This window comes from Podarcis vaucheri (genome assembly GCF_965113315.1).
Source record: "Podarcis vaucheri genome assembly, chromosome: 10".
Taxonomy (NCBI): domain Eukaryota; kingdom Metazoa; phylum Chordata; class Lepidosauria; order Squamata; family Lacertidae; genus Podarcis; species Podarcis vaucheri.
Window position 1 is genome coordinate 45315352 of NC_138748.1, and position 27871 is coordinate 45343222.

General features: G+C 44.5%; 2 protein-coding genes across 2 annotated transcripts; both read left to right on the forward strand.

Annotated features, from left to right (window-relative positions):
* Positions 1-740: 740 nt before the first annotated feature.
* On the forward strand, positions 741-27871 carry KCNJ4 (potassium inwardly rectifying channel subfamily J member 4). Its single transcript, XM_082240203.1, has 3 exons — positions 741-1307; positions 23997-24190; positions 25742-27871. Exons 2-3 carry the CDS (start codon positions 24153-24155, stop codon positions 27081-27083), a joined length of 1380 nt encoding a protein of 459 aa, XP_082096329.1. The 5' UTR covers positions 741-1307; positions 23997-24152; the 3' UTR covers positions 27084-27871.
* Positions 16490-17980, forward strand: LOC309541947 (endosome-associated-trafficking regulator 1-like). The gene has a single exon (XM_082240217.1). The coding sequence runs from the start codon at positions 16695-16697 to the stop codon at positions 17823-17825; it is 1131 nt and encodes a 376-aa protein (XP_082096343.1). The 5' UTR covers positions 16490-16694; the 3' UTR covers positions 17826-17980.

A 27871-nucleotide genomic window follows, 5' to 3' on the forward strand; every position in this document is an offset into this window, starting at 1 on the left:
CTCTTGAGAGTCCCATGGACTGCAAGAAGATCAAACCTCTCCATTCTGAAGGAAATCAGCCCTGAGTGTTCACTGGAAGGACAGATCCTGAAGCTGAGGCTCCAATACTTTGGCCACCTCATGAGAAGAGAAGACTCCCTGGAAAAGACCCTGATGTTGGGAAAGATGGAGGGCACAAGGAGAAGGGGACGACAGAGGACGAGATGGCTGGCCAGTGTTCTCGAAGCTACCAGCATGAGTTTGACCAAAGTGCGGGAGGCAGTGGAAGACAGGAGTGCCTGGCGTGCTCTGGTCCATGGGGTCACGAAGAGTCGGACACGACTAAACAACTAAACAACAACAGATGCACTTGAGCAGCTCTTACACACTTACAGTAAGCTGACACAACATCCCAAGTTTATTTTGGGAGAGGGAGGACTATTTGGATTTTCCACCACAGGAAGCAATTCATCTTGACTTGGTCCTGGATGGTGAAATCACAACAAGGCAACTATGGAGGAAGTTCTGGACGTGTGGTAGAATTTGAGGGACTTATCTGTGCTTCTCTGGAACAGATTCAGGGTGCAACTCTTAGGGAGAGCATGAAACTCTGGAACACACAGCAAACCTTTGCAAGCCACGGTACTTTGTGCAAAAATGCCTAGGGCTCTGCAGTGCCAGCCACATGTGCTCCTATTAATGTTTCCATTGCTTTGGGTTGCACTCCTATCTTTCCCCATCACTGCATCTGCAGCGTGTATCCATGGTTCTGAGATCACATGCAGGGATGGGTTAAAGTAGTTGAAGGCTGTTGGATTCTAGCGGAGTTACTGACTTCTTAGCTACAGACTGCACAGCGACCAGAGAACGTAGAAACAAGCGATTCAAACAGAAGAAATAGAGGAGAGAGAGAGAGACCCCGGAGGGAAAGAATGAATGGAACAGCAGGAGTGTAAAAAAGACGAGAGAAATAAGAAACAAAAGCGAAGCTAGAAAGAAGTATTGTTTCAAGAGCCGGTGGTTAAGCTGAAGATCTAAGGATGGGAACACTGCACAGAACAGCATGCTAAAATCAGAAAAGTCCAGAAACAAAGAAGAGCAAAGAAGCAGGTTGTCAAACCAGTGAAGAAAGTTGGAGAAAGATCAAATCAGAGAAAACTGTACCGGGCTACTTGGAAATCATACACATACAAAATGGACCAAGAGAGGGAACAGTTTCAGGGGATGTAACTCAAAGTGGATGGGATGCAGGCATTTCCCTCTTTTTTCCTTTCCCCTGATAACTGGATTTGCAGAATTCAGATGGGAATAAGCTGACCATACACCGGGTAAGAGATCTTTAGTAGGTGTTGTGTATTACAATATTTGATTCTAGTTGGAACTAATGCATTTTCTATGCCTCAGTGTGTTTGCATATAACTGGGGATATCGGTATCTGTATTTTTGTCAATGCAGGCACATACACAATTTACTTTTGGCTGCAATCCTGTGTGCAGGCTGCTTTCATCCCAGCGAAGGCTTACCTGTGGGTTGTAATCTATGAAAGCTCATGTTACAACAAATCTGCTAGTCTTTAAAATGCCACGAGACTCTGAACTGTTTTTATTTATAACATTTACTCATTTTGCTCTAGAACATTTGCTTGCATAACTTCGTGGGTACTCTTGTGTGGTATATTGGGCTTCAGAGCATGTTTTCTTAACTAACTTCATGAGTACCACTTCTCCATCTCTTTTACCCTATGAGTGGTCTATTTGGGCAGTCCTTCTTCACTGTTGCTTTCAAGCTGTTTTTCAAACTGGTCTTTTCTGAGGGCTCTCAAATCAGATGGATTTGGAGAGAGGTCTTTGAGGGGATTCACAGCCTGCCCTCAGGATTCTGGAGGGGTGGAGGAGAAACCCCAATTTTCTCAGAAAACGCATGCCAAAGTTTTTTTCTGGGACTATAACTGCCACGAGCATCTCCCCCACCTCTCTGTCTCCCCGCATGCCGTCATTGCATAGCCAGACAGACACAGTTTATATTGATACCACTCATCTCCTTGTTGTGTCCTATCAAGGTCACCCACTGATTGACTATTAAGCTGATCTTAGCGGTAGAACTGAATCCCAGATCTCAGCTGCAGAAAGTAGCCTTAAACTACAGCAGTTATGTAAAGGAGCTCAAACTAACTGAAGACAACATTATTTGCAGGCGATTGGAGGATGTATGTGTTAGAGAAGACATGGGGTATCTGTCTGCTTATTTCACCACTTTTAACATGTCAAGGAAAGGCAGGCTCTTGAGTCCTTTGTTCAAGGCAGAGAGTACAAGTAGATGCCACCGCTGCTCCCGACTCCACGGCGATTTTTCTGCCATTGGAGAGCCTCCAACTTAGTGAGTAGAAGGGCACAACTAATGTTCCACCAAGTTATGCTGCAGGTCTTATTGCTCACTTCCGCCGTGCTGGGCTTATGCCCCTGGGAAATCACACCTTGTAAGCAGCAGCCACCTCTCAGGCTTCCCTTCTTGCAAACAGTAAGGACAGCATCTTCGTTGTTGGGCAAATAGAAGAACTGCCTGCGCAGGAGAGGCCAGACATGGCATCTAGGGCCCACTGTGCCAAAGGCCCCTTGTATAAACAATTTTCCTACATAAATATCACTTACATGTAGGGAAAAGAGTGTGTAAGCCATCTCCACATGCACACCATTGTGCATGTATTTATTTTGCTTTGTGTGCATGTGATGGAAGCCTTGATCAATGATAGGATCGTCACATTCTTCGGATTCAGTGCTTTAAAACTAAATGAGAGGTTTCAGAGAATAACCTTTCACGCCTTGCTAAAAGCTAGTACAGTGAGGCATGGTGATTTTCTGTGTAAACCCCTACTGATATTTTGCTGCAGACTAAGTTGTTGTTGTTGTTTCTACTCCTACTTGTGGCTAACAACCTGATCACTCTTAACTTGCACTTCAGACAAATAAGAGACTATCTGGGACTTGAGAGGGAATAGTGTCGGCTTCCACAGAGCTTGTAGGGACCAGATGACCAACATGCTGTACCTCATTTCATAAATAAATTTAATTACAATCTCAGTGTATCTGAAGTTCCTATGTTAGACGTGGCAGGGTTAAGTTTTATGCATGTTCCTTCCCACTAAGGAAATGTATGGACTAGATTGTAATGGCATATATTTGGAACTATCAGCGACTGGCAAGTCTAGCAATGAAGTGCTAGTTAGAAATAATGGGTTTTGCATATATAGGACTGTACTGAGAGAGTGCTTCATAGACAGAACCCTTTTAATACAGAATTATTGATCATGAAGGTCGATTTAGGAATCAGCTACACCTTGGGGCTTTTTATGGGGCCAAACGTTGGACACATTTGATAGCAGAGGAATGATGACAGTGCAATTGCGTGTATTAAATTATTTGGCCGTCTTGGCAGATGCTCCCAGACTTTGGAAGTCCGTCCCTAGAGAACTTAGACTGGCTCCCTCCTTTTTATCCTTCCACCAGCCGGTGAAGAGATTCTTGTTTTAACAGGCCTGGAAAGGGCTGGCACCATGCTGTTTTTTTCTCTTGTAATTGTTTGCACTGCGTCAGATATAAGATAGATGGATGCACATATACTTTGGGACCATCTCTTGAAATCCCATTGGTTAACTTTTGGCCACGGAACTCAGAATGGATTATGCCATTGCCCTGACAAATTGGGTAGCAATTCATGGAAAGTGGATAGCTGCCTCCACTGAGCATTAAATGTAGTGTCTGATGCAGTCAGGTGACAGAACTGGGGCCAACAGTTTTATGTGCTACAAGATACCACCAGATATGCCTTCTTATTATCCCAGCCATGGTCATGTGCAATCCTTGGGCTCAGTTTGACCAGAAAGTGGCAGAGCCCAACTAGTCGATTCCCTGTTCAGTGTGGACTTTGAGTAGGACCATTAAAGTCCAGCACGGCTTGAGCCAGACATCAAACCCCACCCCACCCACACTGTACCACTGCTCTCCTTCCTGCTGTCACTGCTGTGTTTAAATCAAGGGTGACCAGGTGTCCCACTCTACAGAGGACAGCCATCTATTTCAAGGAGCCCTCTGTCTGAAGGACTTTGAAGGTCCAATCCTGTTTTTAAGACAAAGGGTGCTAAGAAGGGGAGGGGCTTTGCTGTTGCCCATATGCAGTGAGCATCTAGACAGCAGAATGAGCAGGCTGTCACGCAGGTCGTCTGTTGCGTCTTCCTTGCTATGGAGAGATGTGCGGAATTTCTGTTAAAATTACAGTAGTTCTTTCTGAATGCATTTATAGATACAAATTAGTACGTGCACATGTTATGCAAATCTGTGTTGCCTTGTACTCTTTTTGGCAATGCATTAATGGCTACCCTATTTAAATCAACACACACACATATACACTGCCTTGTAATAATTCATGGTAGACCCAGTTCTTCACAGAGGCCTGCTGTCATTTCTTTGAACCTAGAAAGGGAGAATTTGATTTGTCCTCTGAAGTGCCACAGAATGGTGTTGAGCTGCTTCTGTAAGGTTGGGGGTGTTATTTAGTAAGGATTATACTCACCCACCCACCATTTCAGATCACTTATGAGGATTCCTAGGATTATTTGTTTTTCTGGACAACTTGCAGGTTCCACACACTGAACAACTATTTTGAACAGCTAAATGGGTTTCCAAGTATGCATGTCTAAGGTCCAAATTCTGTTTTTTTTCCTTGAAAGTAGCCATTCAGCATTGCTACAAAAAGCAATAATAAAAAGTCTCTTAACAGCTTTGCTAAATCTCAGGGGAACGAGTACACCATCGGTGGACCTTAAGCAGCTCCTTTGATATGATTTGGGGCCTGTTTCCTGACAGATGAGATGGCGACCACCTAATCTTTGCACAGTTTATATAAGAGAGGTTCAGCCAAGTAAAAACTAGGTGCCAAATGAGGATTTGAAAAGTCCTCTCTGTTGAGAATGGTGCCTCCAGAATGGGTGAGTCATCAAAGCATGAGACCTACTGTATATAGCTTCTGACAATGGTAATAATTACACAGCAGAGAACAAATATTTTAAAGAGTAATTTTGGTGGGGATGGAAGAAGAGGGAGGTGAGTGAAAGGAAGAAGATGGGGTGAAGTCGAGAGGGAGATGATGGAGAGACTACTTTCCCTCTTGATTCCACTTCTATGGCCACAGACTTCCCCTTTCTTTTTCCTGCCTCTTCTAATGCCAAAATTGGTGTGTGCCCAATCTGTTGTTTCTTTTTCTGAGACTGGGGTGGGGACATTACTAGAAATTGGCTGGCAATTTTTTTAAAAATTGATATTTTGGGAGTGCAGTTGGAACAGTTAACTCTCTTTTTAACTACTAGAAGACCTCCATTTGTTCTAATGAGCCAGACTCCACTGATCATCTCCTAGGAACAGATATATTATTTTATATATAATATATAATTTATTCAAATGACAATGGGGAATAATAAGTATTCACCATTGACTGTGAGCCTTAATCTCCCTGTCTTGCAGCTGCAGTTTACTTCATCACTGCAGTAAAAGCAACAAAGGGAAAGGTGGAAAAAATACAATAAATTATAGAAGTATTTATATACCATCATCTAAAGTCTCTCTTCTGACTCTCATTTCACTTGCAGGATGACTTGTTGGATGATATAGGAAGGATAGGCCAGAGTTTGGGTACTTAGTAATAATCTCATTATGAAAATTCATACTTGTTCCCATTTTATAGATGAACACTGAGGCTGTGAGGCTTGCTCAAAGCTCACCCAAAAGCTCATATCCAGGCAGCATTCTGAATCCATTTTCTAGGGTCTGTGTTCATTCTGTCCACTAAACTGGCAAGGAATTTGTGCAAGCTTTTAACCAGTTAATATTTACCTATCTGAGCATGTTCTAAATAGGTGTACTGGCGGTCTGGTTAAGTTCAGCAAAGCAGTATGTGACCACTTGCATCTTAGAAATCGGTTCCTCAGTCATAAACGTACAGTTTCCCAGACTATTACTTTAGCCGATTTGTTGAAGAAAATATGTTTGTTGGCACACAGCACTGCAAAAAGCATCTGCCAACAGGTTATTCTAATATCACACAAATGTATTGTTTCCTCTGTATGCCTGACAGTTGCAGACAAATAAACTGAAATTGGTTTAAACTGCAGGTGGATAAGCACAATGGAAAAATCAGATGCAATTTGTCTACCGAGATAAATTGGCTCATCAGAGCATGTGCCAGACTCTGAATACTTTCACAAAGGCAAATGTGCCCCAAGACCATTCCACCGGTGGCCACCAGTGGCTATTTGCTCCAGGCAGTTTTATCAGGTGATTTGTATGGCCATTTAGGGTTATGGAGATGATGTTTATGAGACTGCCATCTTGTTCACATGGTTGATGAATACAGTGGTACCTCGGGTTACATACGCTTCAGGTTACATATGCTTCAGGTTACAGACTCCGCTAACCCAGAAATAGTGCTTCAGGTTAAGAACTTTGCTTCAGGATAAGAACAGAAATCGTGCTCCAGCGGCACGGCAGCAGCAGGAGACCCCATTAGCTTAAGTGGTGCTTCAGGTTAAGAACAGTTTCAGGTTAAGAACGGACCTCTGGAACGAATTAAGTACTTAACCCGAGGTACCACTGTACAGTCGTACCTTGGTTCTCGAATGCCTTGGTATTCGTACATTTTGGCTCCTGAACATTGCAAACCCGGAAGTGAGTGTTCTGGTTTCTGAACGTTTTTTTGGAAGCCGAACGTCCGATGCAGGTTCCACGGGTTCCGATTGAGTGCAGGAAGCTCCTACATCCAATCGGAAGCTGCGCCTTGGTTTTCAAACAGTTCCAGGAGTTGAATGGACTCCCGGAGGGGATTAAGTTCGACAACCAAGGTACGACTGTACACAGAACACTAAATTGGCCTTAGAGGTGAACATCCTATTGCTTGTTTATTTTTTTCTTTCTAACTGAGGCGGGATGTCTTTATAAAGTAATGATACAACTTTTGCTAGGTAGGATTTCGTGTCATGTCTAATCATGATTAGATTCAACAAGAATGTTCTCCCCATCACTTCATCTGCAGGCCAGAATAATACGCACCTGTTGAATTTCTACCCTGTCATGGAACTGCAGGAAGCTTCCTTGATGTGGTGGGAAGAATGGAAACCTGAGACCAGGGTTTCCCAAACTTGGTTCGCCAGCTTTTTTTTTTTTTTTACTACAAATCCCATCATCCCTAGCTAACAGAACCAGTGGACAGGGATCATAGGAACTGTAGTCTAAAAACAGCTGGAGAACCAAGTTTGCGAAACACTGCCTTAGACAAACGATGCACTGTGGGTGGTATTCAACTAAGCATTACTCAGAGCAGACCCACTGAAATTCATGAATATTAATTTCAATAGGTCTACTTAGTGAATAGGTCAACTCTTAGTTGAATATCACCCTGTACTCTTTTCCAAAACTGGAAAAATAAATGGAGGTGGGTGGGAATCCTTATGTTCCAGTCACTGATGCTGCAGTCACATCTTTTATAGTGCCATTGCAGGGCAGGTGCTCAGGATACTACCACGTAGTTCAACTGCACATCTGACATGCAGTGCACCTGCCCATTTCTGCCAATGCATGTACAGCCTTATAACACACTGCTTTCTGGCCGCCTGCATCTGTTTCTAACATATAGTTTCTTTCCCTGGGTTATGTGGGCTATCCCTCTGAGTGTGGGTGGCATTGACTTATCTTCTACCCTCCTTCATCAAGTTATTATTATTCTCTCACAGTAATTATGCACTTATTGAACAAAGTGCAATGCTGCAAACACACTAAAAAGAAAATTGAGATGCAGAAAGTGGGCAGCTTACCAAGGAAAAGGTGGAAGGAAATCCCACGAGGTGACAGTCTCAGTGTTCAGAGTCCCCCCCCCCCACTGTTTTAAGCAGTGCAATTTAAAAGTGGGGAGGTTTACCACCACTTCTGCTTTCAACCATGTATATAGTACCGGCATCTGCCAGGGAAAATATTTGTCCCTTTCCAGGCTGACACAATTTTGTGTAACACCCACATAGGTACCCACACATTTTCAGTGCACGCAGCACAGATCAAATATTGGGTAAAAATAAAAGTTGAAGGGTGTTCAGTTCAGCATTTGTACACAGCTAGTGGAGGATGAAGCCATAATGTCTTTTAAGGATTTTAGATCACTGTCCTGTTCCTCACAGTAGTCAGTAATGGATGCCACAGAAGAAAACGTATACGGTATTAATGGAAGTCGTCGTTTTCTGCTGCTGCAAAAGAGAAAGCAAAGCACAGACCAGACCATCAGTGGATATAGGCAAGCGTGACTTTATACCAGCTGAGGATCTGGCCCTCTGCACCTGAGCTGTGGTTTTATTTCTGGCACATGTAAAAGATAAAGACAGCTGTGTTATTACAAAAACAGTATGTGACTTCTACTGAATGCCTCCCAATCAATCTTTTCCATGTGAAGGTACTTAGCCCCCAAATTTACAGTCCAGTTAATGGGTTCTGTGGTGTTTTGCCAAACCTAATGAAAAAGAAGTCGCTGTAGGGACAAAGAAAGAATGAATACAGTTCTGCCATATGACTTGTTCTGCCTTTCCTGTTTTTCCTTGTAAGATTTAAGGCACTGCCACCCCTTCGGAACATTTTCTCTGTCTTTTCCACTCCCATTTTTAACTCTCCTTCTCTGTCCATGTGCAGGACAACAATATCCCTACCCTTGAGAAGTACATGCACCCATGTGCCTATATGCGCAGGCGCATATGGATCAATAGCAGAAGCTTTCTTTGTTTATATTTCCCCATCAATAGATAAACTAGGTCTGGCAACGATTGAGCTGTTTAGAGTTTGGTTATGTCATGACCTCTGATGCTGACCTTATTTTGAGGAATGAGGCGAATTATATGGCACGTCACTTTCTGTTCTACAACACAGTACCATCATAATCAAACTGAGTGCAAGAATCTCCCTATAGGCGGCCACGCCACTGTTAAACCTACCACCTGAATTTTCAGCTAGGAAATGTGATTTAAATTAGTCTGACTGCTGTATTTAAAAAGACTGACACAGTCTGTCCGCATGTCCTATAATCAGCTGCATGTACAAGTGGTTAAATCGGTCTTATCGGGTAATGCAGAAGTCAAGAAGATTTTTTCTTCTTTTTTAAAAAAGAAGCCTTGTGCACTTTTGCAGGTTGTTATGGCACATCGCATTTTCTGAGCAGTCAAAGCAGTATTAGATATATTATAGCTAGGAAACTCTGATACTTTCCTCTGATAATGCATTTATTGTTGCAGAATTTTACCAGCATTTTGTGAGCATAGATTTCGCCACGGATAAGTTACAGAGTGTCTTCTCCTCTTTGGCCACATGCCACTGTTTCTTAAACAAAACCAACCATTTTGTGATTTGTTAAGATATTGTTTGAAGGTTGCAGACTCCCCTATTCACATTTGCATAGCATGTTGCATAAACCTCCCCTATTCACTTTGCTGTATTGTTTTTAACACTTGATTGGAAGCCGCCCAGAGTGGCTTGGGAAACTCAGCCAGATGGGCGGGGTATAAATAATAAATTATTATATTATTATTATAAAGTCTTGCGCTTGGTGCTCAAGCAACCCACCCTTCAGGCACTGCTTGGATGTGTGTCTGTGTTCTCATCGTTAGCTCATTAGCTGTAAAGGTGTGTAGTTCCACACACACACACACACACACACACACACCCTATTCTGTATCTCTTTTTCACTTCTTTGGTGCCTGAAGCATGTGGGCACATCAACATGTCATGAAGAGTTGCCACGATTGCTAAACCTAGCAGGGACTTTTAATGCTGTATACGAACATCATATATGACGTGGGTGGCGCTGTGGGTTAAACCACAGAGCCTAGGGCTTGCCGATCAGAAGGTTGGCAGTTCGAATCCCCACGACGTGGTGAGCTCCCGTTGCTCGGTCCCTGCTCCTGCCAACCTAGCAGTTCAAAAGCATGTCAAAGTGCAAGTAGATAAATAGGTACTGCTCCGGCGGGAAGGTAAACGGCGTTTCCGTGCGCTGCTCTGGTTCACCAGAAGCGGCTTAGTCATGCTGGCCACATGACCCAGAAGCTGTACGCCGGCTCCCTCAGCCAATAAAGCGAGATGAGCACCGCAACCCCAGAGTCGGACACGACTGGACCTAATGGTCAGGGGTCCCTTTACCTTTACGAACATCATATCCCCCTTTCCCCAAATGACCCTCTTAAACTTTTTAAATGCCCAGCACTCCCTCCATTAGTAGCTAACTCACCATTGAGGATTACCCTTTACTGCTATCCCGTGATGATTTATTACATTGCAGGTATTCTCACCTTGCAGACATCACACTTATTGCTCTTACACTGTGACAGTACAGGCACTATAATTGTCACAGAAAGGTATTTTTGTGTGTGCCGTGTGGGGCATAGATGTGGAAATATTGATGAATGGGATGTGTGCAAATGGAGAGCACTGTGGAGATGATTATGTAGATAAGCCTGGTGATAAGAAACCATGAGCTAAGGCACCTCAAGTGGACGAATGTACATTTCAGTTTCAAATTTTCTTAATTATTGGTAGGGCATGCACAGTAAAAGCAAGGCACTAGGTTTCTTTCCACAGAGCAGGTGCCAAAATCTTGCTTTTATCACTGCCTGTTCCTAATGTGGGAGCCAGTAGCTATACTCTGGTGACAGCATTCTTCTCACCAAGAATCAAACACAAAGTCTCCCCTCTCTGCCTTAAATATCCAGCACTCCTAGGTAGGCAGATATTAATGCTGTTGCCTTTTAATGAAGTGTTTGCTGTGTTGTGTTCTAGAAAGAGCTGCATATTAAGAGAGGGTCATTGTAGGGACATGGGTCGCGCTGTGGGTAAAGCCTCAGTGCCTAGGACTTGCTGATCGCAAGGTCGGCAGTTTGAATCCCCGACGGGTGAGCTCCCGTCTTTTGGTCCCAGCTCCTGCCCACCTAGTAGTTCGAAAGCACCCCTAAGTGCAAGTAGATAAATAGGGACCGCTTTATAGCGGGAAGGTAAACAGCGTTTCCATGTGCGGCACTGGTGCTGGCTCGCCAGTTGCAGCTTCGTCACGCTGGCCACGTGACCCGGAGGTGTCTTCGGACGGCGCCGGCTCCCGGCCTCTTGAACGAGATGAACGCACAACCCTAGAGTCGGTCACGACTGGCCCGTACGGGCAGGGGTACCTTATGGGACTTTGTGGATTGCATGTTTTTGTTCAGCACAATAAATTTAGAACTCTTCAGTTCATCAAATTATCCAGAATGCTTAGTTGGTGGCAAATCATTTTCTGATCAATCCAAGTTAATGCTATCCACATTATTGAATTGTCCCACCTGTGTCATGAGAAGGTTTCCAATACGTAAGTCATCTGCTATCCTGGCCCCCGCCAGATGTTTTGGAGTACGACTCCCATCAGTCCCAGCCAGGGCAACCATAGTTGGCATCAGGTTGGTGCAGGCTGATCAAAGTCATCAATAAATATCCTTACGTAAGTCATCAAGAACTTTTACAGTATTTATAAATGAGCGACTACTCTGCAGCCTCCTAGCGGCTGCCTTTTTGACGTGTAGAATAAACAGGCAGAAGGTGTTTGTAAGACCAGTGCAGATAGATAATGTTGATTTCACACAAACAAGCCTCTGTGTGAAGTGCCTCTTCAAAAGATAGAGCGTTTCACTGGTAGGAAGATTGTGAGGTGACGAGATGATCCCTCTGTCTTGCACTACCATTTACATAGTAGACTCTTCACATGCGACATACTGAAGAAATATGGGTATGTTGCACACTGGCTCCAGAAACAGCAAAAGACATGTGATCACAAAACTATAGTGTAATTCAATTCAGTTGGGCTTATGCCCCTCAAAAACTGGGCTCACAACTCCAGTCTTAGTGCCTCTGCCTCTGTGGTAAAAATGTAATACAGTGAAAAACTAAATAACTGACTATTTGTTGCCCCATGGTATTTCAAAATATATCACCTCAGGCCTGGTCCCCTTGACTATTACTTTTAGTCAGGGCTGGTGCAAGAAAGACGTGTTTCTGCCTGAACCCAGCCAAGTTATTTTAGCACCTAAGGGTATGTTCACATTACTGCTTTACTCCACAACCAGTGCATTCCCATGACTAATTTATGAAGTCGCATTCACATGACGTTAGCCACAATCCACAACAAACTGATGTTTGATTTGTTTTCCCCCTCAAATGAGCTTCAATCCAGCTAGAAAACTGTATTTGGAGTAAGCAGCAATTTGAACATGCTGTCACAAACACACAGATGGATGTGCAACTGCTGATGAAAAACTTAACATATAGGAGTTTCAGGGGGTGCAGGGACGAGGAAACCGGAAAATGTCAAACGCATTAGGTGAAGACATCCCTGTCCTTCTCCGATGTGAACAGCTCCCTGCAAACGCAACTTTGAAACACAGTGTGTGAGCATGTGTGGAAATGACCTCATTGCATTTCAAGCCATGATGTGAACATATCCTGAGGCTGAGAATCCCACATGCACTTCTCCTCCCAACCTGGCAGTAAAAACATGACAATAACAACTTACAACTTGCTGACCTTTTGTGACTCCCAAAATCTGCTGTCTGAGGTGGCTGCATTACCTAATGATAGGACTGGCCCTGCTTTTAATGTAGGTGAATTTCAATAGCTCTTCTCAGTCTGTCTCTCAGTAGATTGTATTTCATAAACCTTAAACTCATCAGAGATTAATAATAACAATAATACTCACAGTGGTTCTGTGATATTTGTGACACACACAAAACCAGCTTTGGGTTTTCACTAGACCTGGAGAGGAGTATTACTCCGTGTTCCTTGCTTGCCATCCATAGGCCGTGACCTTCCAATCTCCCCTTTCCTCATAGACAGCAGCACAGTCTCCTTCCCTTTTTTATTCACTGCCATCTTCCTCCCCATTGAGCTGGTTCTGGAGAGCATCCCCACAGTCGCCTAGCAACTGCAGCTCAACTTTCTGCCAGTGGCTACTAGTCATCATCATGGTTGTTTGCCACCTTCAAGGTGATATGCCTCTGAATACCAGCTGCTTGGAAACAGCAGCAGGAAAAGGACTATGGCCTCATGTCCTCCATGGGGCCTTCCCAGAGATATATGGCCCCTCATTGTGTGGGAAACAGGAAGTGTGGGAAACATTGTGTGGGAAACAGCCTCTGGTCTGGTCCAGCAGGGCTCCTCTTACTTTTCCCCCTCAGATCTGGTAAAATGGCTAGTGGTCACTGGGCCTGAGAAAAGCTGTTATCCTCCGCTGACCCACCAAGTCCAGTTCTTAAGGACATCCCTCCCCTAACTGCACATTTATTGTGGAAGAAAAGGCCTACAAGTCCCACAATCCTGAACTCCATTAAACTTCCTTCCCATTCAGAAGACAGCAGTTGTGTTCATATCTCATGATGGGGAGCCATGTTCCCATTATAGAGAATGTTATTCACTTAACACGGGAGCAAAGGTTTTAAAAAGGGGTTTATGTGATACATTTCCTTTATCTTCTTATTTGACTTTTCCAGTTGCCTAACACGCAAACACATATAGAAGTTAAATCAGTTAAGTCATTAGTCATAGTTAATACCTCCATAATTACCGCTTCATTTGTTTTGTAGTCGTTCCAATACAACAAAAATGGTAACCTCCCCCACCCTAAAAATCCTCACTGAACGAACCCCTCCACCCCATAACTGCTCATGTCTTGCTATTTTGTTCAGGATCATTATATCGCAGCTTATCTTCCACAGGATTCTTGATGGTATGGTAACTTTCCCACTTTTTGCCTATATCAACACATGAGAGACTAAAATGTAAGAACTTTGAGGCCCCTAACCCAGATCTGGCAATTTGAGGGATGCTTTCTTGCCCCATAGTTCCCAAAAGCGAAAGCGGTGTGTGGAGAACATAGCTCCTGTGGGAACAGAACTCTCAGGCCAGGTAATCTTAGGGATAGGGGTTGAGGTCCCCACCCAACTCACTTGCTTGCCAAAGTGGCCCTCCAGAAAAACAACAACTAGTTAGCCGTCTGAGTGAAGGGCCTAGACAAGGACTGATGCTCTTCTGGGAACAGAAAGAAGCTGGAGGTGGCAGGGGGCTTGTAACCTTTTCCTATGTCTCACGCTGGCTGTGTCATCCAGCAGGTCTTGGTGTTCATCCCTTGCTTTGCTGCATTTCCTTCCCTCCACCATGTGGGTTGATCACGGCTCAAACTTTTAATTCAGATGGTAATTGAAATAATAATACAGGCAGAATCCCTTCTGTCTCTGATGCTGCAGCTGGCTTTGTGGAGCTATGAATAGCTCTGAGTCACGCTCTGAAGATGGTTTCACTTCCAACGGTTTGTTTTGTTTTGGGGGTGGGGTTTTTTGGTCATTTTTTGGTTGTTGTTTTTTTGTATTGCTCCTTGGGCTATGGGGAGGGGGGAGAACCCACCACGCCTCTCTCCCTACCCCAAAATGCACCCAATGAGAGACATAAAATTGCTATTTAAGCCTCAGGGGATGAGGTTGCCTAAAGAAATCCATCATTTAACAATCATTGGGAGGACAGATGGGGACTGCTGGCATATACTCCTCGGTCTATTTATAATTATTATTTTTTTAAAGCACATTTGATTGCATTCCCCTCTTCATACCCTTCAGATGCCACATGTTGGCAGAGCAAAGTGAGACTGGCCTGGTTTTAACTTGCGTGCTTGGCATTTTCTGTTGGTTGGTTTCGTAACTCGCCATCTCCCTCTGAACAATAAAACAGATGAATGAAATCCTGCCCACAGATTATCTGAACTGGTCACAGTCTTTCATGTTATCAGGTTAATCCAGGTTGGAACTACTCAATCACATTCTGTGTGGGGCTATCCCCCTGAAAAGTGCTTGAAAACTGCCTCAGTACGTGGTGGACTCTACTTTGCTGGAGGTTGTTGAACGGAGGCCAGGATTGTGTGTCTTGTATTCCAGATCCTACACAGAGGACCTCCAAAGTACCTTCCAACACAATGATTCTAATAAAATTATATATATATATATATATATATATATATATATATATATATGGAAGCCAATTCAGGACAGTGAACTCAGTTGTGCTCTCAAAGCACAGTTACAGTGAGAAGTTTCTAAAGTGCAATTCCTTACAAAGTCGGCTTTCTCTCTCTCTCTCTCTCTCTCTCTCTCACACACACACACACACCCCTTAATCTATTTTACGCAGTTGTTGTGTGAGGATACACAGAAGCAGTACTTTTTTCTATTAAAAAAATGTTTAGGGGTACTCTCATTTTGACTCTAGAAAATCACCATTTTATAGCTCAAATCGGGAAAAATAAATACAGTAAATGGACAAAAGTACAAAGATTCACAAAATGTTTAGGGGTACGAGTACCTCTGCATCTCCCCAGAAAAAAAGCAGTGCACAGAAGTAAGTCAGAATCCATATATTCCACCCTGAGTTCTGAACTCAGTGGAGGAAGGGTGGATATAAGCTTGAATAATAACAGTTTTTTAATGTTGTGCATTGTGGAGTAGATTCTGTATTAGTGTACGGAACACTACGGACAAAGTTAGCAGACAAAGCTTCTCCCTTGCAGCCCTTTGTCCCTCCCATTGCTGCTTAAATGCTAACCAGCGTCATTTCAAAACACCAGCATCATTAAAAACAAAAAAATATGTGATTAGCGTTATACACATACTATTGCATGCCAGGCCAATATCCAAGTGGTGCAAGATTCCAGGGGTTCTAGGCGGGGTTCATGTTTCCTTTTGGAATGAGGCACAGCGGGGGCTGTGGCGTCTTTATGATATATGGCTTATTTATGCATATATACAACCTGAGCCTGAGATGGAAGGGTTCACAGCATTAATACAGAAGATATTGTTTCTTTCATAGCCACAGACCTGGATTTAAACAGAAATCATTGCTCTCAAACCTCCCTGCCAAAGGAGAGGAGTGCTGCTGGGGTGCTGCTGCTGCAGCTGAGGAGTCTGCTATGGTCAGGTGGGCAGGAGGCCACTACCAACAGAGTTGGGGTAGAGCAGTGGAGGACCTACAGAATCCAAAGGTCTGCAGTTCCCACAAGGAACCAGATCTTTGGGTTCCTCAGCTGTGCCAGCCCTGGAGCTAGCACAGCAAAAAAACAAAGACTGGCAAGAGTCTTTAGGGCTTTCAATGCAGCAACAGCTCCACTGCCCTAGTCCTCCTTGGTCCTAGTTAGGATTGCCCATCCGTAGTTGGTTTGATCAGCTTACTATCTAGTTACTGGCATTAAAACTGGGGCATGGCATGATAACCTAGGAAGATTCCAGACAGGGTCAAGTCCTGGCATCAATAGTATATAGTTCAACGTCACTGGCTGAAAAAAAAGTTGTAAAAGCTGTTCTAGCTATGTGTCTCTCCCAAGCCTGTGAAGTCACAAAATGAAGTACTGTCATCTAGTGACATCATAGATCAAGGCAACTTCTGCTTCCTCCACTATTAAAGAGATGCACACCTACAAGGTAAAGACTCAGATGCTTCAGTAGACCATTAAATTGTGCTGAGGCCAGCAGCACTGGCACTACAGCCGACAGGGCTGGTTAATCCTCTGGAGAAGAAGTGGGACCTGGGCTGGTGCTAATTTGGAAGAATGAAACTTCTATAGAAGCCAATAGGGCCTCCCCCCAAAACATGCCACGGCCACTTCTGGCGGGCTGCTCACATTCCCGAGGCCTGAAAGAAGAAGAAGAGGAAATCCAGCCCTGTTACCACCACCACATACCACCTCCCCCAGACCACATCAAGGGTCACATCAGCTCTGGAGACAATCAGATGAAAAATTCAAATGACCCACCCACATTTTCTTTGAAAGGGATGGGTAAAAACAAGAACCGTGGTCCGGGAAGACAGCATGAAGTGAAAAATAGAAATTACAGAAAGAAAATGGCAAGGCAGAACCTTGGGCTTGAAGTAGTGTCTTTGTCTCCAGAACCACTGGGCTTGAACTTGGAATTTCAAGAGCCATTATACAAGGAGGCAACAGTTTCTGATCATTTATCAGATGACGATGACGACTGGAGAGAAAGATACCCGCCATCTGCCTATGACAAAGTGCATCTGTCGAGGATTGCCAGCATAGCTCAGTGTGATCCATACAATTACAACACAACTAGTCTTTCGGGGATGGAGGCTTTCTCTTCGTGGGGGTTCAGTGACAACGAGACGTGTATTGGGTGCCCTTCTCATACCAAGACGGATGAAAGCTACGCTGCCCATGAAGAACCCAGAGAAAATATGGAATACGTGTCTCCGCAGCTGAGCTACCAAGAGCTTAGGGAGGAAAATTCTATGCTGAGGAGGAAGATCAGAAGGATCCAAAACTTCTCAGAAAGTCAGACCCAAATGGTAAGGAACCTGGAGAGGACATTGCAAGCCACGGTGAATAAAGAGGAGAAAGATGCTCAGGATCTGGAAGCTCTGGTGCAACAGGCAGAACAAAATCTCCAGTGCATGACTCAAAGAGCCCTGAAGGCAGAGAGTGATGTTGAGAAGATGAAGCAGGAGATGTGCTTCCTCCAGGCTGAGCTGACCTGTTACAAAGTGGAGAACGAAAACCTGCGATCAGGCCAAACTAGCAACATGGGAGCAGTGAAACAGCATGTTGAAATTGCCTTGCAGAACCTCCTCAGGGTCACCAACCATGCACACGCTACCATCCACCAGCTCGTCTTTGGAGCTGAGACGTTGACGCTTGTTGCTGACCTCCTTAAATCTGTAGGCAGGATGTCTGAAGTTGAAGAGGAAGTGATAAAAGAAACTTAGGGAGCTCTCTTGCCTGCAAGTGCAGTGCTCCTGTGGTACCTTTTGAAGCTTAAAGAATTTGCTCTCGTAACGCTGAGGCAGTCCATGGCTCCAAATAAGCGACCTCTCTCTTTCCCCCAGAAGTACTTTTATTACATAATGGAAAATTAATTTCATATACTCATGACTTGAATACTCTGTTTCAAAGCTTAACTTGTAAGAGTTAACAGTGTTCAGGTCCCATGGACACCTGCAGACCTTAGCTTAGTTATTTTTAAGACTCAGGCTTTGAGCCAAGCTAATGTGGAACACCTGATTGACCCTTGTGTGCTTGTAGCAGCCACACGGAATGGGGGCGATGATTCAGATTGGAACAGTGGCCTGGTGGGGAGGAGAATTCAGATCCTCACCAGCCAGGACTGCTATTTGTACACAGCTCTGAGAACATCCTCAGTCTTAAGGATGTTTTCAGATGAGATTGGAGCCACTGCCATGTTATTTATGTAAACGTCTAAGCCCAGCAGGACAATGGGAAAAGAGCCTCTGTAAAGCAGATAAACATGCCGCCTAATGCAAGTTGTGGGATAGCTCAGTTGGTAGAGCATGAGACTCTTAATCTCAGGGTCGTGGGTTCAAGCCACACATTGGGCAAAGTATTCCTGCATTGCAGGGGGCTGAACTAAATGGTCCTCGCGGGTCCTTCCAGCTCTACAATGTAGATTCCATGATTCTATGAATCTGCATTTGCATTACAGACAGAATGGTGCAAATGCTGATTTGCACACAAGAAATGGAAAAGCAACAATAGCGGCGGGTCAGTGACTTTGCTCAAAGCCATGTGGCTGAGACTGCTTTCACATGTGAGGCTTCACATTTAGGTAGGGTGGACAGATGCAAAAGCGGAGGCTCCTGCACTTCCTTAACAGTTGCGGAAAAGAGGGGGTGGGGTTTCAGCAGGTGTCTCTGCTGGGGAGTCCCTCTGCTACATAGCTATTAACAGGAGCAGGGCCCCTGTCCTCTTTTGCACCTGTTCTTACCTGCCCTGCTAGACATGGGACAACTTGGCTTTTGGCTATTTTAGCAATAAATTTGGTTATTGGCTATTTTGAGGCTCAGAGTAGACAGCCAGAAGCATGTTTTCAGGTGACACCATTGTGGTCTTAAAACAACAACACCTCATTGGTACTGTGCTTGTCATGTGCTGTTAGCAAGACTTATCCTGAAAGCTACACCTGCTGAATGTCCCTGTGCAACATTAAAAGGTAGCAAAGGAACAGAGGAAGCTTCTTCATATCAAGCCACACCATCAGTTCATCTAGCTCAGCACTGGGTTTCGGATGGGGGTCGTTCCCATTGCTGCCTGGAGATGCCAGGGTCTAAAGCTGTGCATTTTTGCATACAAAGCATATATACTCTGCTGCTGAGGTACAACCCTTTTCTCGAAAGATCACATGCAGCAGCTCTGTCTTTTGCATCTGCCTGTCTTGAATTTTAAGGGATCAGGTGTTTTCTAAATGATCTCTGTTGCTTAGAAAAAGAGGAGAGCCACACGTCATGTGAATGAGCATTCTGGGTAATGCTGGATCTACATTAACCATGCAAGGCAATGGAAGCCTGAGGGCCATTTGCAAAACAAAAAACAAAAAACCCAGCTTGAGCTCAGTTGCCTGTTTTTGTGGCGTCTATGCAGCATGCACTAGCAGAGGGATGAGATAGTCTCAGCCAGCAGGGACCATGCGAATGATGGGTGTTGGACCTCAGCAACATCCAGAAGGCCACCCTGCCCTAACTTTCCGCTTTTAATTACATTAGTCCCCAACCTCTCACCCATCCTGTTATTCCTATGAGGAAATGAAGTTTACTGTCCCTCTCCCACGGGGAGGAGTTGTATCAGTGGGTCAGGAAAACAAGCAAACTGAACTCAGTTTGAATTCAGAGGGACAGAACTTCTCCTCAGCAGTCCTTGGCTTGTAGGGCCCAATCTGCACAGCAGGGAGAGTGAGAGTGGAGAAACAGAACTGCCAACTTTTTTTCTGACAGTGCTCCTGTACCTTAAACCGCAGCATGAAAGGCAACAGATAAAGCTTTTCCAGTTGAAATTATGCCAGGTCCATAGTTGTTAAGGGCACATTATTAGCCCTTAACCAGAAAAAAAAGTTTCAGTCTGAAGGGAGAGCTCTTGTCCACTGTGGTTTGTGTCTTGGTCCCTGGATTTATTAGTAAAGAAAGGGGCATCTGGTAAAAGAAAGTAAGCTACTTGTAGTGCAATTCAGGAAATACGTTTTTGTTTGATTTGTAATAGGCCACCTAGATTATGACAGAATTATCAATTGCTAGGAAGGAAATCTAGCCTAACCAGAGAGCAACAAGAAGGCAGTAGGTCACCTGGAGGTGCCAGGGATTGAACCTGCGACCTTCTGCATTCAAAGCAGATACTCTGCCACAGAGCTATGGCCCCTTTCCTTGAAGAATAGACCTCAAACAAGGGATATCAATGGGTAGGAGGTATTATGCAGGAAGATGGAAAATGACACTGTGAAGATGTCCTCCTTTCTCAGGCACAACAGACATGTTTCCAAAAAAGAGCCCCAAATTTATTTATTTTATTTATTTCATAAAATGTATATGCCACTTGATTGTTAAAAAAGAAAACCCTCAAAGTGCTTTACAAAGGGAATAAGACAATAAAAAGTATCAGTTAAAAAACCATAAAACAACTTTAAATAAATGTATTTGGAAGTTCAAGAAAAGTTCCCTCAAATGCAGACAACTGTGCTGATTCATATAGACACAGACAGTGCTTGGGGGGTATGCAGGGGTACACATACCCCTAAACATGTTGTGAATCTTTGTACTTTTGTCCATTTACTGTATTTATTTTTCCCTGATTTGAACTATAAAATGGTGATTTTCTTGAGTCAAAATGAGAGTACCCCTAAACATTTTTTTTTAGGAAAAAAGCACTGGACACACACGGACACACACACACACACACACACTGCCCCAAAGACTTGCAGTACATCACATAATACCCAATTTAGTAGGATCAGCTGTCAGTCATAGAATACTGAATAAACTCAACCTGGAACTTTCACAAAGAATCTTCAGCCAGCTGAAATGCAACCTTTAGCTTTTAAGAAGAAAAGCAAACTATCGGACACTACCTTTAAAAATGCTTGATGTGAAGTAGAAACCCCATCAAAGAAAAGGGGGGTAAATATCCAGCTTCTACTTTGTTTTTCTGCTTCTCTGACTTCCCTAGAACCCTAGGGAAACATGAAAGCCTTCTTATCACCTGCTTTCAGCTGCCAGAGCAAGGTGTGCCTCTCAGTTACTCTGAAACTCCAGCAGATGACGCTCTGTTCTGGAAAAAACTCCCAGAGTTGTTCCCCCTCTCCCTCCTGTCGTCCTAGTCAATTCTCCTAGCTGACGCTCCTCCCAGACAGCCTTTACTCTGAAAGCTCTTAGTAGACATTACATTGACCTTTTAAAGTTTATTTCCAGAATCATGAGGGCTGGGAACCACAACTGTATAGGAAATCAATGCAATTGCTTCCGGCCAGATAAATGTGTGCTGACAGCTGGAGTGGTCTCCCTTGAAAAAAGTTATTATCACTCATGAAAAATTGGAACAGGGTGGAATATACTGGTAGGTTGCACCTTCATGGAAATGTCTTCTGTTTCATTGGTTTTGCTCTTTGGCACCAGACTAGAAATTCAGGAAACGTTCCTTCAGAAAGGGAAAAAAATCCAACCTGAAATGAGGCAATTTCTTGCTCATCTCCAGGAATGTTGGTGATGCAGCCTGAACTTCCAGAAAGGGGCAGTTGCCAAATGAGAAGAAGATAACTTCCCTCTCTGCTTTAGTGTGTGTGGTGCAGAAAATACACTCCTTTTTCATTTTTAAGAAGCTGCCTTACGGCACTAACGAATCTCATCTTAACTCAGGGCTTGTCCACACTTATGTTTTACACTTTCCAGGCACACGTCCATGTTGTAAAGCTCTGGGTCTGAGCACTCTTTCGCACAGATATCTCCTTGCAAAAACCTGTGCTTTAAAGCACAACAAACGGCAATTCCAGACCCTCCAAGTGTCCCTAATTCTCAGGGATGTTCCTGATTTAGAGAAGCTGTCCCAGTTTTTGCTTTGATCCCGAAATGTCCCACTTTTCCTTAGGATGTCCCTATTTTCATTGGATAAATGCTGAATGATATGGAGTTATCCTACCCCTGAGCTGTCTGAAGGCAATCCTGTATAGGGAAGGTTTTTTTAATGTTTAATGTTTTATTGTGTTTTTATATATGTTGGAAGCTGCCCAGAGTGGCTGGGGCAACTCAGTAAGAAGTGTGGGGCATAAATAGTAAAATTATCATTATGGAATGGGACGTCCCTATTTTCATCGGAGAAATGTTGGAGGCTATGCAGTTCAGGTTTTCTATGGGTTGCTGTTTGCTCTGATTCAGCAATTGTTAGCATCTGTCTTGAGATACAGTGGAGTGTGCCTCCAAGGGTGAAGTGAAACTGCTGCATAAGCAGCACCAAAGTGACCTGCTAGGACACAAGCCTGGGCAACGTGTCTGGAGGTCCTGGACTGCCCAGATGACAAGACCCCATTCTCTGCCTCGCTACTGTAGTCCAAAGGAAAGCAGAGAAATATGTTTTCAATGACTATACTGTATCATTTAAAGACTTATGGATTCCAGCCTTATGTTTCTAGATCCCTCTCACACAAGTTGCACTCCACTTTCAGAATTTATGGTGGAAGCCTTGGCATCACTCTGAGCCCAATTCTTAGAAGCCATAGAACACATCATACAATGAGATTAAATAACCTTTGAGCCTTCCCCCTTCCTGTTTGAAAAGTCTGAGCATTCTGTTTCATGTGAAAGGGAAAGGGGAAGGGAGGCATTTGTAATGTGAATAAGTTTTCAGCCAGCATAAGCTTTGCATTTGCATTGCAAAGGAACTGAAGCAAGGGTCCCTTCAAGACTCAGTTATTTGGATAGCACCTCATCACCAAACATTTAGGAAATAGTATAATTGCATTTCAAAGCAACTGAAGCGAGAAATAATTTTAAGCAACTCTGGTTCTAGGGTTCTGAGGCTCTTGGGCACAGTGCCCATCGTGGGGTGGGGGGCTAACCTGAAAGATGTGGAGCAAGAGAACTGAGGATTCCCTTGTTGTTGTTTAGTCGTTTAGTCATGTCCAACTCTTTGTGACCCCATGGACCAAAGCACACCAGGCACTCCTGTCTTCCACTGCCTCCCGCAGTTTGGTCAAACTCATGTTGGTAGCTTCGAGAACACTATCCAACCATCTCGTCCTCTGTCGTCCCCTTCTCCTTGTGCCCTCAATCTTTCCCAACACCAGGGTCTTTTCCAGGGAGTCTTCTCTTCTCATGAGGTGGCCAAAGTATTGGAGCCTCAGCTTCAGAATCTGTCCTTCCAGTGAGCACTCAGGGCTGATTTCCTCCTCAGTAGCATGTTGGACGCCTTCCGACCTGAGGGGCTCATCTTCCAGTGTCATAACTTTTATATGCCTGTTGTCTTTGTCCATGGAGTTTTCTTGGCAGGGATACTGGAGTGGCTTGCCGGTTCCTGTTCCAGGTGGATCACGTTTGGTCAAAACTCTCCACTATGACCTGTCCATCTTGGGTGCCCTGCTCGGCGTTGTTCATAGCTTCTCTGAGTTATTGAAGCCCCTTCGCCACGGCAAGACAGTGATTAGGCTGCCTCTGATCTTCTTGAATACTCTCTGAAAAGGAGTAAGGATAGCACTGTTAGGACAGTGAATCCATTGCTAGTTTGGGGACCCTGGCAAATGCTCAACCTTCCCGCCCTCCGGAGCCAGCTGTGGTTTTAAGCCTCACTTGTGAAAATCCATTTAGTTCTAAAGTACAGTCTGAAGATGCAGCAACCTTGCTGAAGCTAAGCAGTCTACTCCTGACCTGTGCCTTGATAGGAGGCAGCCTGGGAATGCCATATATACCTGCTTAAGTTCTGTAATGCGGGAAGATGGGATAGAATACAGACAACGAAAAAGCCCATGCTTTCTTTGACTAGGATATGGACAGAATGGCCACACAGGCCAAGACTGGTCCCCATGCTAGAGGTTACCTACTCTGGTCTAGGCTATGGCTAATCTTTTTAGGTGTTGTGATATTTCTTCCACACTTTTGTCTCTAAAACAGGTATTCACCCCACAGCGACTGCCAAATATGGCTGCCACTGCTGCTACCCACCAGCCCTGAGGTACCACCGCCTTGTGTTGTGTGTACACTTGTGTGTGACACCCACTCCCTCACACAACACCAGAAACCTCTCACCTCTACAACGAGGAGTACCTCATGATAAAGCGAGTCATGGGCAGCATCCGGGTAAACAGGTGAGGGGCTGTTCTGTCCAGTCTTTATTGTTCTATGTCCATCTGAACTTCCTGTTGGCCACACGTATAACCCAACAGCTGTGTATAAAAATCTCTCCCTTTGATACACCCAAGGCAAAAACAACACAAGGCATGGCCATTGCTACAACCTGATTTGTATACAAGAGCATCTTGCATTTTAGACTTTGATCCACCATCCAAGATGCCTCTTAATATTTTTCCCAGCAGCAATGGTGACATCGGTTCAGGAAGCACGGCAAGAAGTATCTGAAAGAAAGTCCTGTCATGGGGGTTTAGAGCTCTTGCTGCAGTTAGGATAAGGGTAGGGTGATCTCACGAGTTAATATGGATTAGCAGTAATCACTTGCAGATGATCATTTTGAACTAGGCTTGCCAACCAGCAGCAGCAGGAGTAACTCTCCCCCCGTTACGGCAAAATGGAAATAGAGAGGGTGACATATTTTGAGGGATAAGGAGACAAAGGCAGGTTGCATATCTTGGAGAGAGGGAGTTTCTTTCAGGGTATCTGCCAACCCTTTGTCTCTTGATCTCTAAATTACACCTTTGGTTTTAGATCCAGGATGCTGGGAGACACGCTTGTTGCTGTAGCAACAGAATTGTCTAAACTGTGGAAGTGTATAAACATTGTCACAGATGCACAATTAGATCAACAAACGAGAACGGAACAGAAAATAGAAGCTTCCGGCCTTATGCAATCCAGAGTTATATGGTTATGAAACCATATTCACATAGCCCCTTGTCTGCCCTGTCCAGTCTAGGAGGTCACTCTAGTTGTCTGTATAGTGAACATCCATGTTGGAAGATGTATGCATGCGAGTGCCACTCAGATAAATCTCTGTGCTTTGGGTCGTACTAACTGAAGGCTGCACTGTTGTGATACATATTCTTCATAGCACTGCTTTGTGCAGTGACTTGAGTTCTGATCTGCTCAATAAGATCCAGGGGGGACCTTCTGAATCCCTGTATTGAATGTACTCTGTGACGCCTGGAACCCTGAATCTCATATGGGGTTAAGTCATTACACCCTCTACTTTGAAAATGGTTTTAATTGCTTTCCCCCTCTCATTCCCAATATGTACATATACAAAAATATAATATTTTAGAACTGCAAAGAACAGAGCATCATTTTAATTGCAGGTATTTTGAAGTCAGAATGATTCACCCTTCTGAATCGCTCTCTCTCTCTCTCTCTCTCTCTCACACACACACACACACACTCATCTTGGTCACTCAGGACATCTGGTGCAGTGTGCCCACAGACACATACACCAGAAGTCCAGTAAATCAATGATCCTGCAGTGAGTCAAATGAGGCAATGGACCTCTCTGCATGAGTGTTAGTGGAGAGATTTAAGGCAGGGCTGAGGAACCTGTGGACTTCATCTCCCATCAGTCCCAGCCATCATAGGCCTATAGTCAGCAGTGATGGGTATTATAAACCAACAACTTCTAGAGGGACATATACCCCACACATGTTTCCTCAAAGTTTCCTTTCTCCTTCTTTTAACTGTGATCTTTCTCCCCTCAAAAGGTACAGTATTGTCTCCACTGAAGAGGATGGACATAAAGTTTCTTCCCTCGGCAGCATTAATGGGCACAGTCGGAATGGAAAAGGCCATGCCCCGCGACGGAAACGCCGCAACCGTTTTGTCAAGAAGAACGGCCAGTGCAATGTCTATTTTGCCAACCTGAGCAACAAATCCCAGCGCTACATGGCTGACATTTTCACAACATGTGTGGACACTCGCTGGCGATACATGTTCATGATCTTCTCGGCGGCCTTCTTGGTCTCCTGGCTGTTTTTTGGCCTTCTCTTCTGGATCATTGCTTTCTTTCACGGTGACTTAGATGCCCCCAGTGCAGGAAGCGGCTCTCCCGCAGCAACAAAATTCTGCATCAAGCACGTCACTGGGTTCTTGGGAGCTTTCCTCTTTTCAGTAGAAACACAGACAACCATCGGTTATGGCTTCCGATACGTGACTGAGGAATGCCCCCTAGCCATCATGGTGGTAGTGGTACAATCCATTGTGGGCTGTGTTATTGACTCTTTCATGATAGGCACTATCATGGCTAAGATGGCACGCCCCAAGAAAAGGGCCCAGACTCTCCTTTTTAGCCATCATGCTGTCATCTCTCTACGGGACGGCAAGCTCTGCCTCATGTGGCGGGTGGGAAACTTGAGGAGGAGCCATATTGTGGAAGCTCACGTTCGGGCCCAGCTTATCAAGCCCTACATGACGGCAGAAGGCGAGTACCTTCCGGTGGACCAGCGAGACCTGAACGTGGGCTATGACATAGGCCTTGACCGCATCTTCTTAGTGTCTCCCATTATTATCGTTCATGAGATCGATGAGGAAAGCCCACTCTATGGGATGGGCAAGGAACAGTTGGAGAGGGAGGACTTTGAGATTGTCGTCATCCTTGAGGGCATGGTGGAAGCTACAGCCATGACCACCCAGGCTCGCAGCTCCTACCTGGCCAGCGAGATCCTTTGGGGACACCGCTTTGAGCCTGTTGTCTTTGAGGAGAAGAAACATTACAAGGTGGACTATTCACGCTTCCACAAGACCTACGAGGTGGCTGGAACCCCTTGCTGCTCCGCTCGGGAACTGCAGGAGAGCAAGATCACCATCTTGCCTTCGCCTCCACCGCCCCCCAGTGCCTTCTGCTATGAGAATGAGCTGGCTCTTGTCAGCCAGGATGAAGACGAGGAGGAGGATGACATGGCTGTAGGAGTAGATTTAGGAGGAAGCACCACGGAAGATGCAGGAGTCATACCTATGATGGAGTTTGGGAGCCACATGGACCTTGATCGGTTGCAGGTCTCCATCCCTCTGGATACCCTCTCATACCGCAGGGAATCTGCCATCTAATCTCCACACTGAACTTTCCATCCCATCCTTATTCTCCACCATTTCCTTCTCCCTTTAGTACCAGTGCTTGCTTGGAAAAGCCCCTCAGTACTGCTTCTTCTACTGACTCTTAAAAACCTGAGGATGTAAAGACGCTCAGGCATCTTGCTATGAGGGTTAGGAAAAACAATGTTTTTAGACATTCTGAATTCAGAACAGAACTGAGATCATTTCCCCACTTCATTTCCACAGTTCAGCTTTTCCGTGTGGCTCAAAACTATGAAAAGACAACAACAGCTACTATGGCGTAGGATAATATGGGAGATAGTTTGTTAAGCTGCCAGCTTTGGGACCAGTGATCACTAAAGTGTTTGACGTGATTGCTGTGGGACAAAAAAAAGCTGCAATGTCAACCATGCTGGGATAAACTGGAGAATCTGGTGTTTCGTGGGACAGGGGAAGATATGATGTCGGGGGATATAATCTGCATGTATATTATTTGTTGCATACTTAAAATGTTGCCTCAGGAGAGAATAGCTTTAGCTTCCTCTGCTCTCATGCATTAACGATTCAGCTCTTCTCATCCTGGTTCTTGGTATCCATGATTTCCTAAGTAAGTTAATGAACTTGTCTCTGATCCTTTTGAGATTTTGGTCCCTTCCAATGGGGGCAAGTGAGAGAAATTTGCAAGAGGAAAGATTCCCAACTGGACCAGCATCTAATGACCAGTAACTGGTCTCTTCTAAGCAATGGGATCTATATGCTCAACCCACCTTCACCATCCGACTCATTCCGTGTTCTCACCTGAA

Bases quoted from the DNA above. Each gene is read 5' to 3' on its own strand.
- LOC309541947 (XM_082240217.1), top strand. From the start codon at position 16,695: ATGCCACGGCCACTTCTGGCGGGCTGCTCACATTCCCGAGGCCTGAAA.
- KCNJ4 (XM_082240203.1), top strand. From the start codon at position 24,153: ATGATAAAGCGAGTCATGGGCAGCATCCGGGTAAACAG. The intron at 24,191-25,741 runs GTGAGGGGCTGT...TCCCCTCAAAAG, and splicing joins GGCAGCATCCGGGTAAACAG to GTACAGTATTGTCTCCACTG.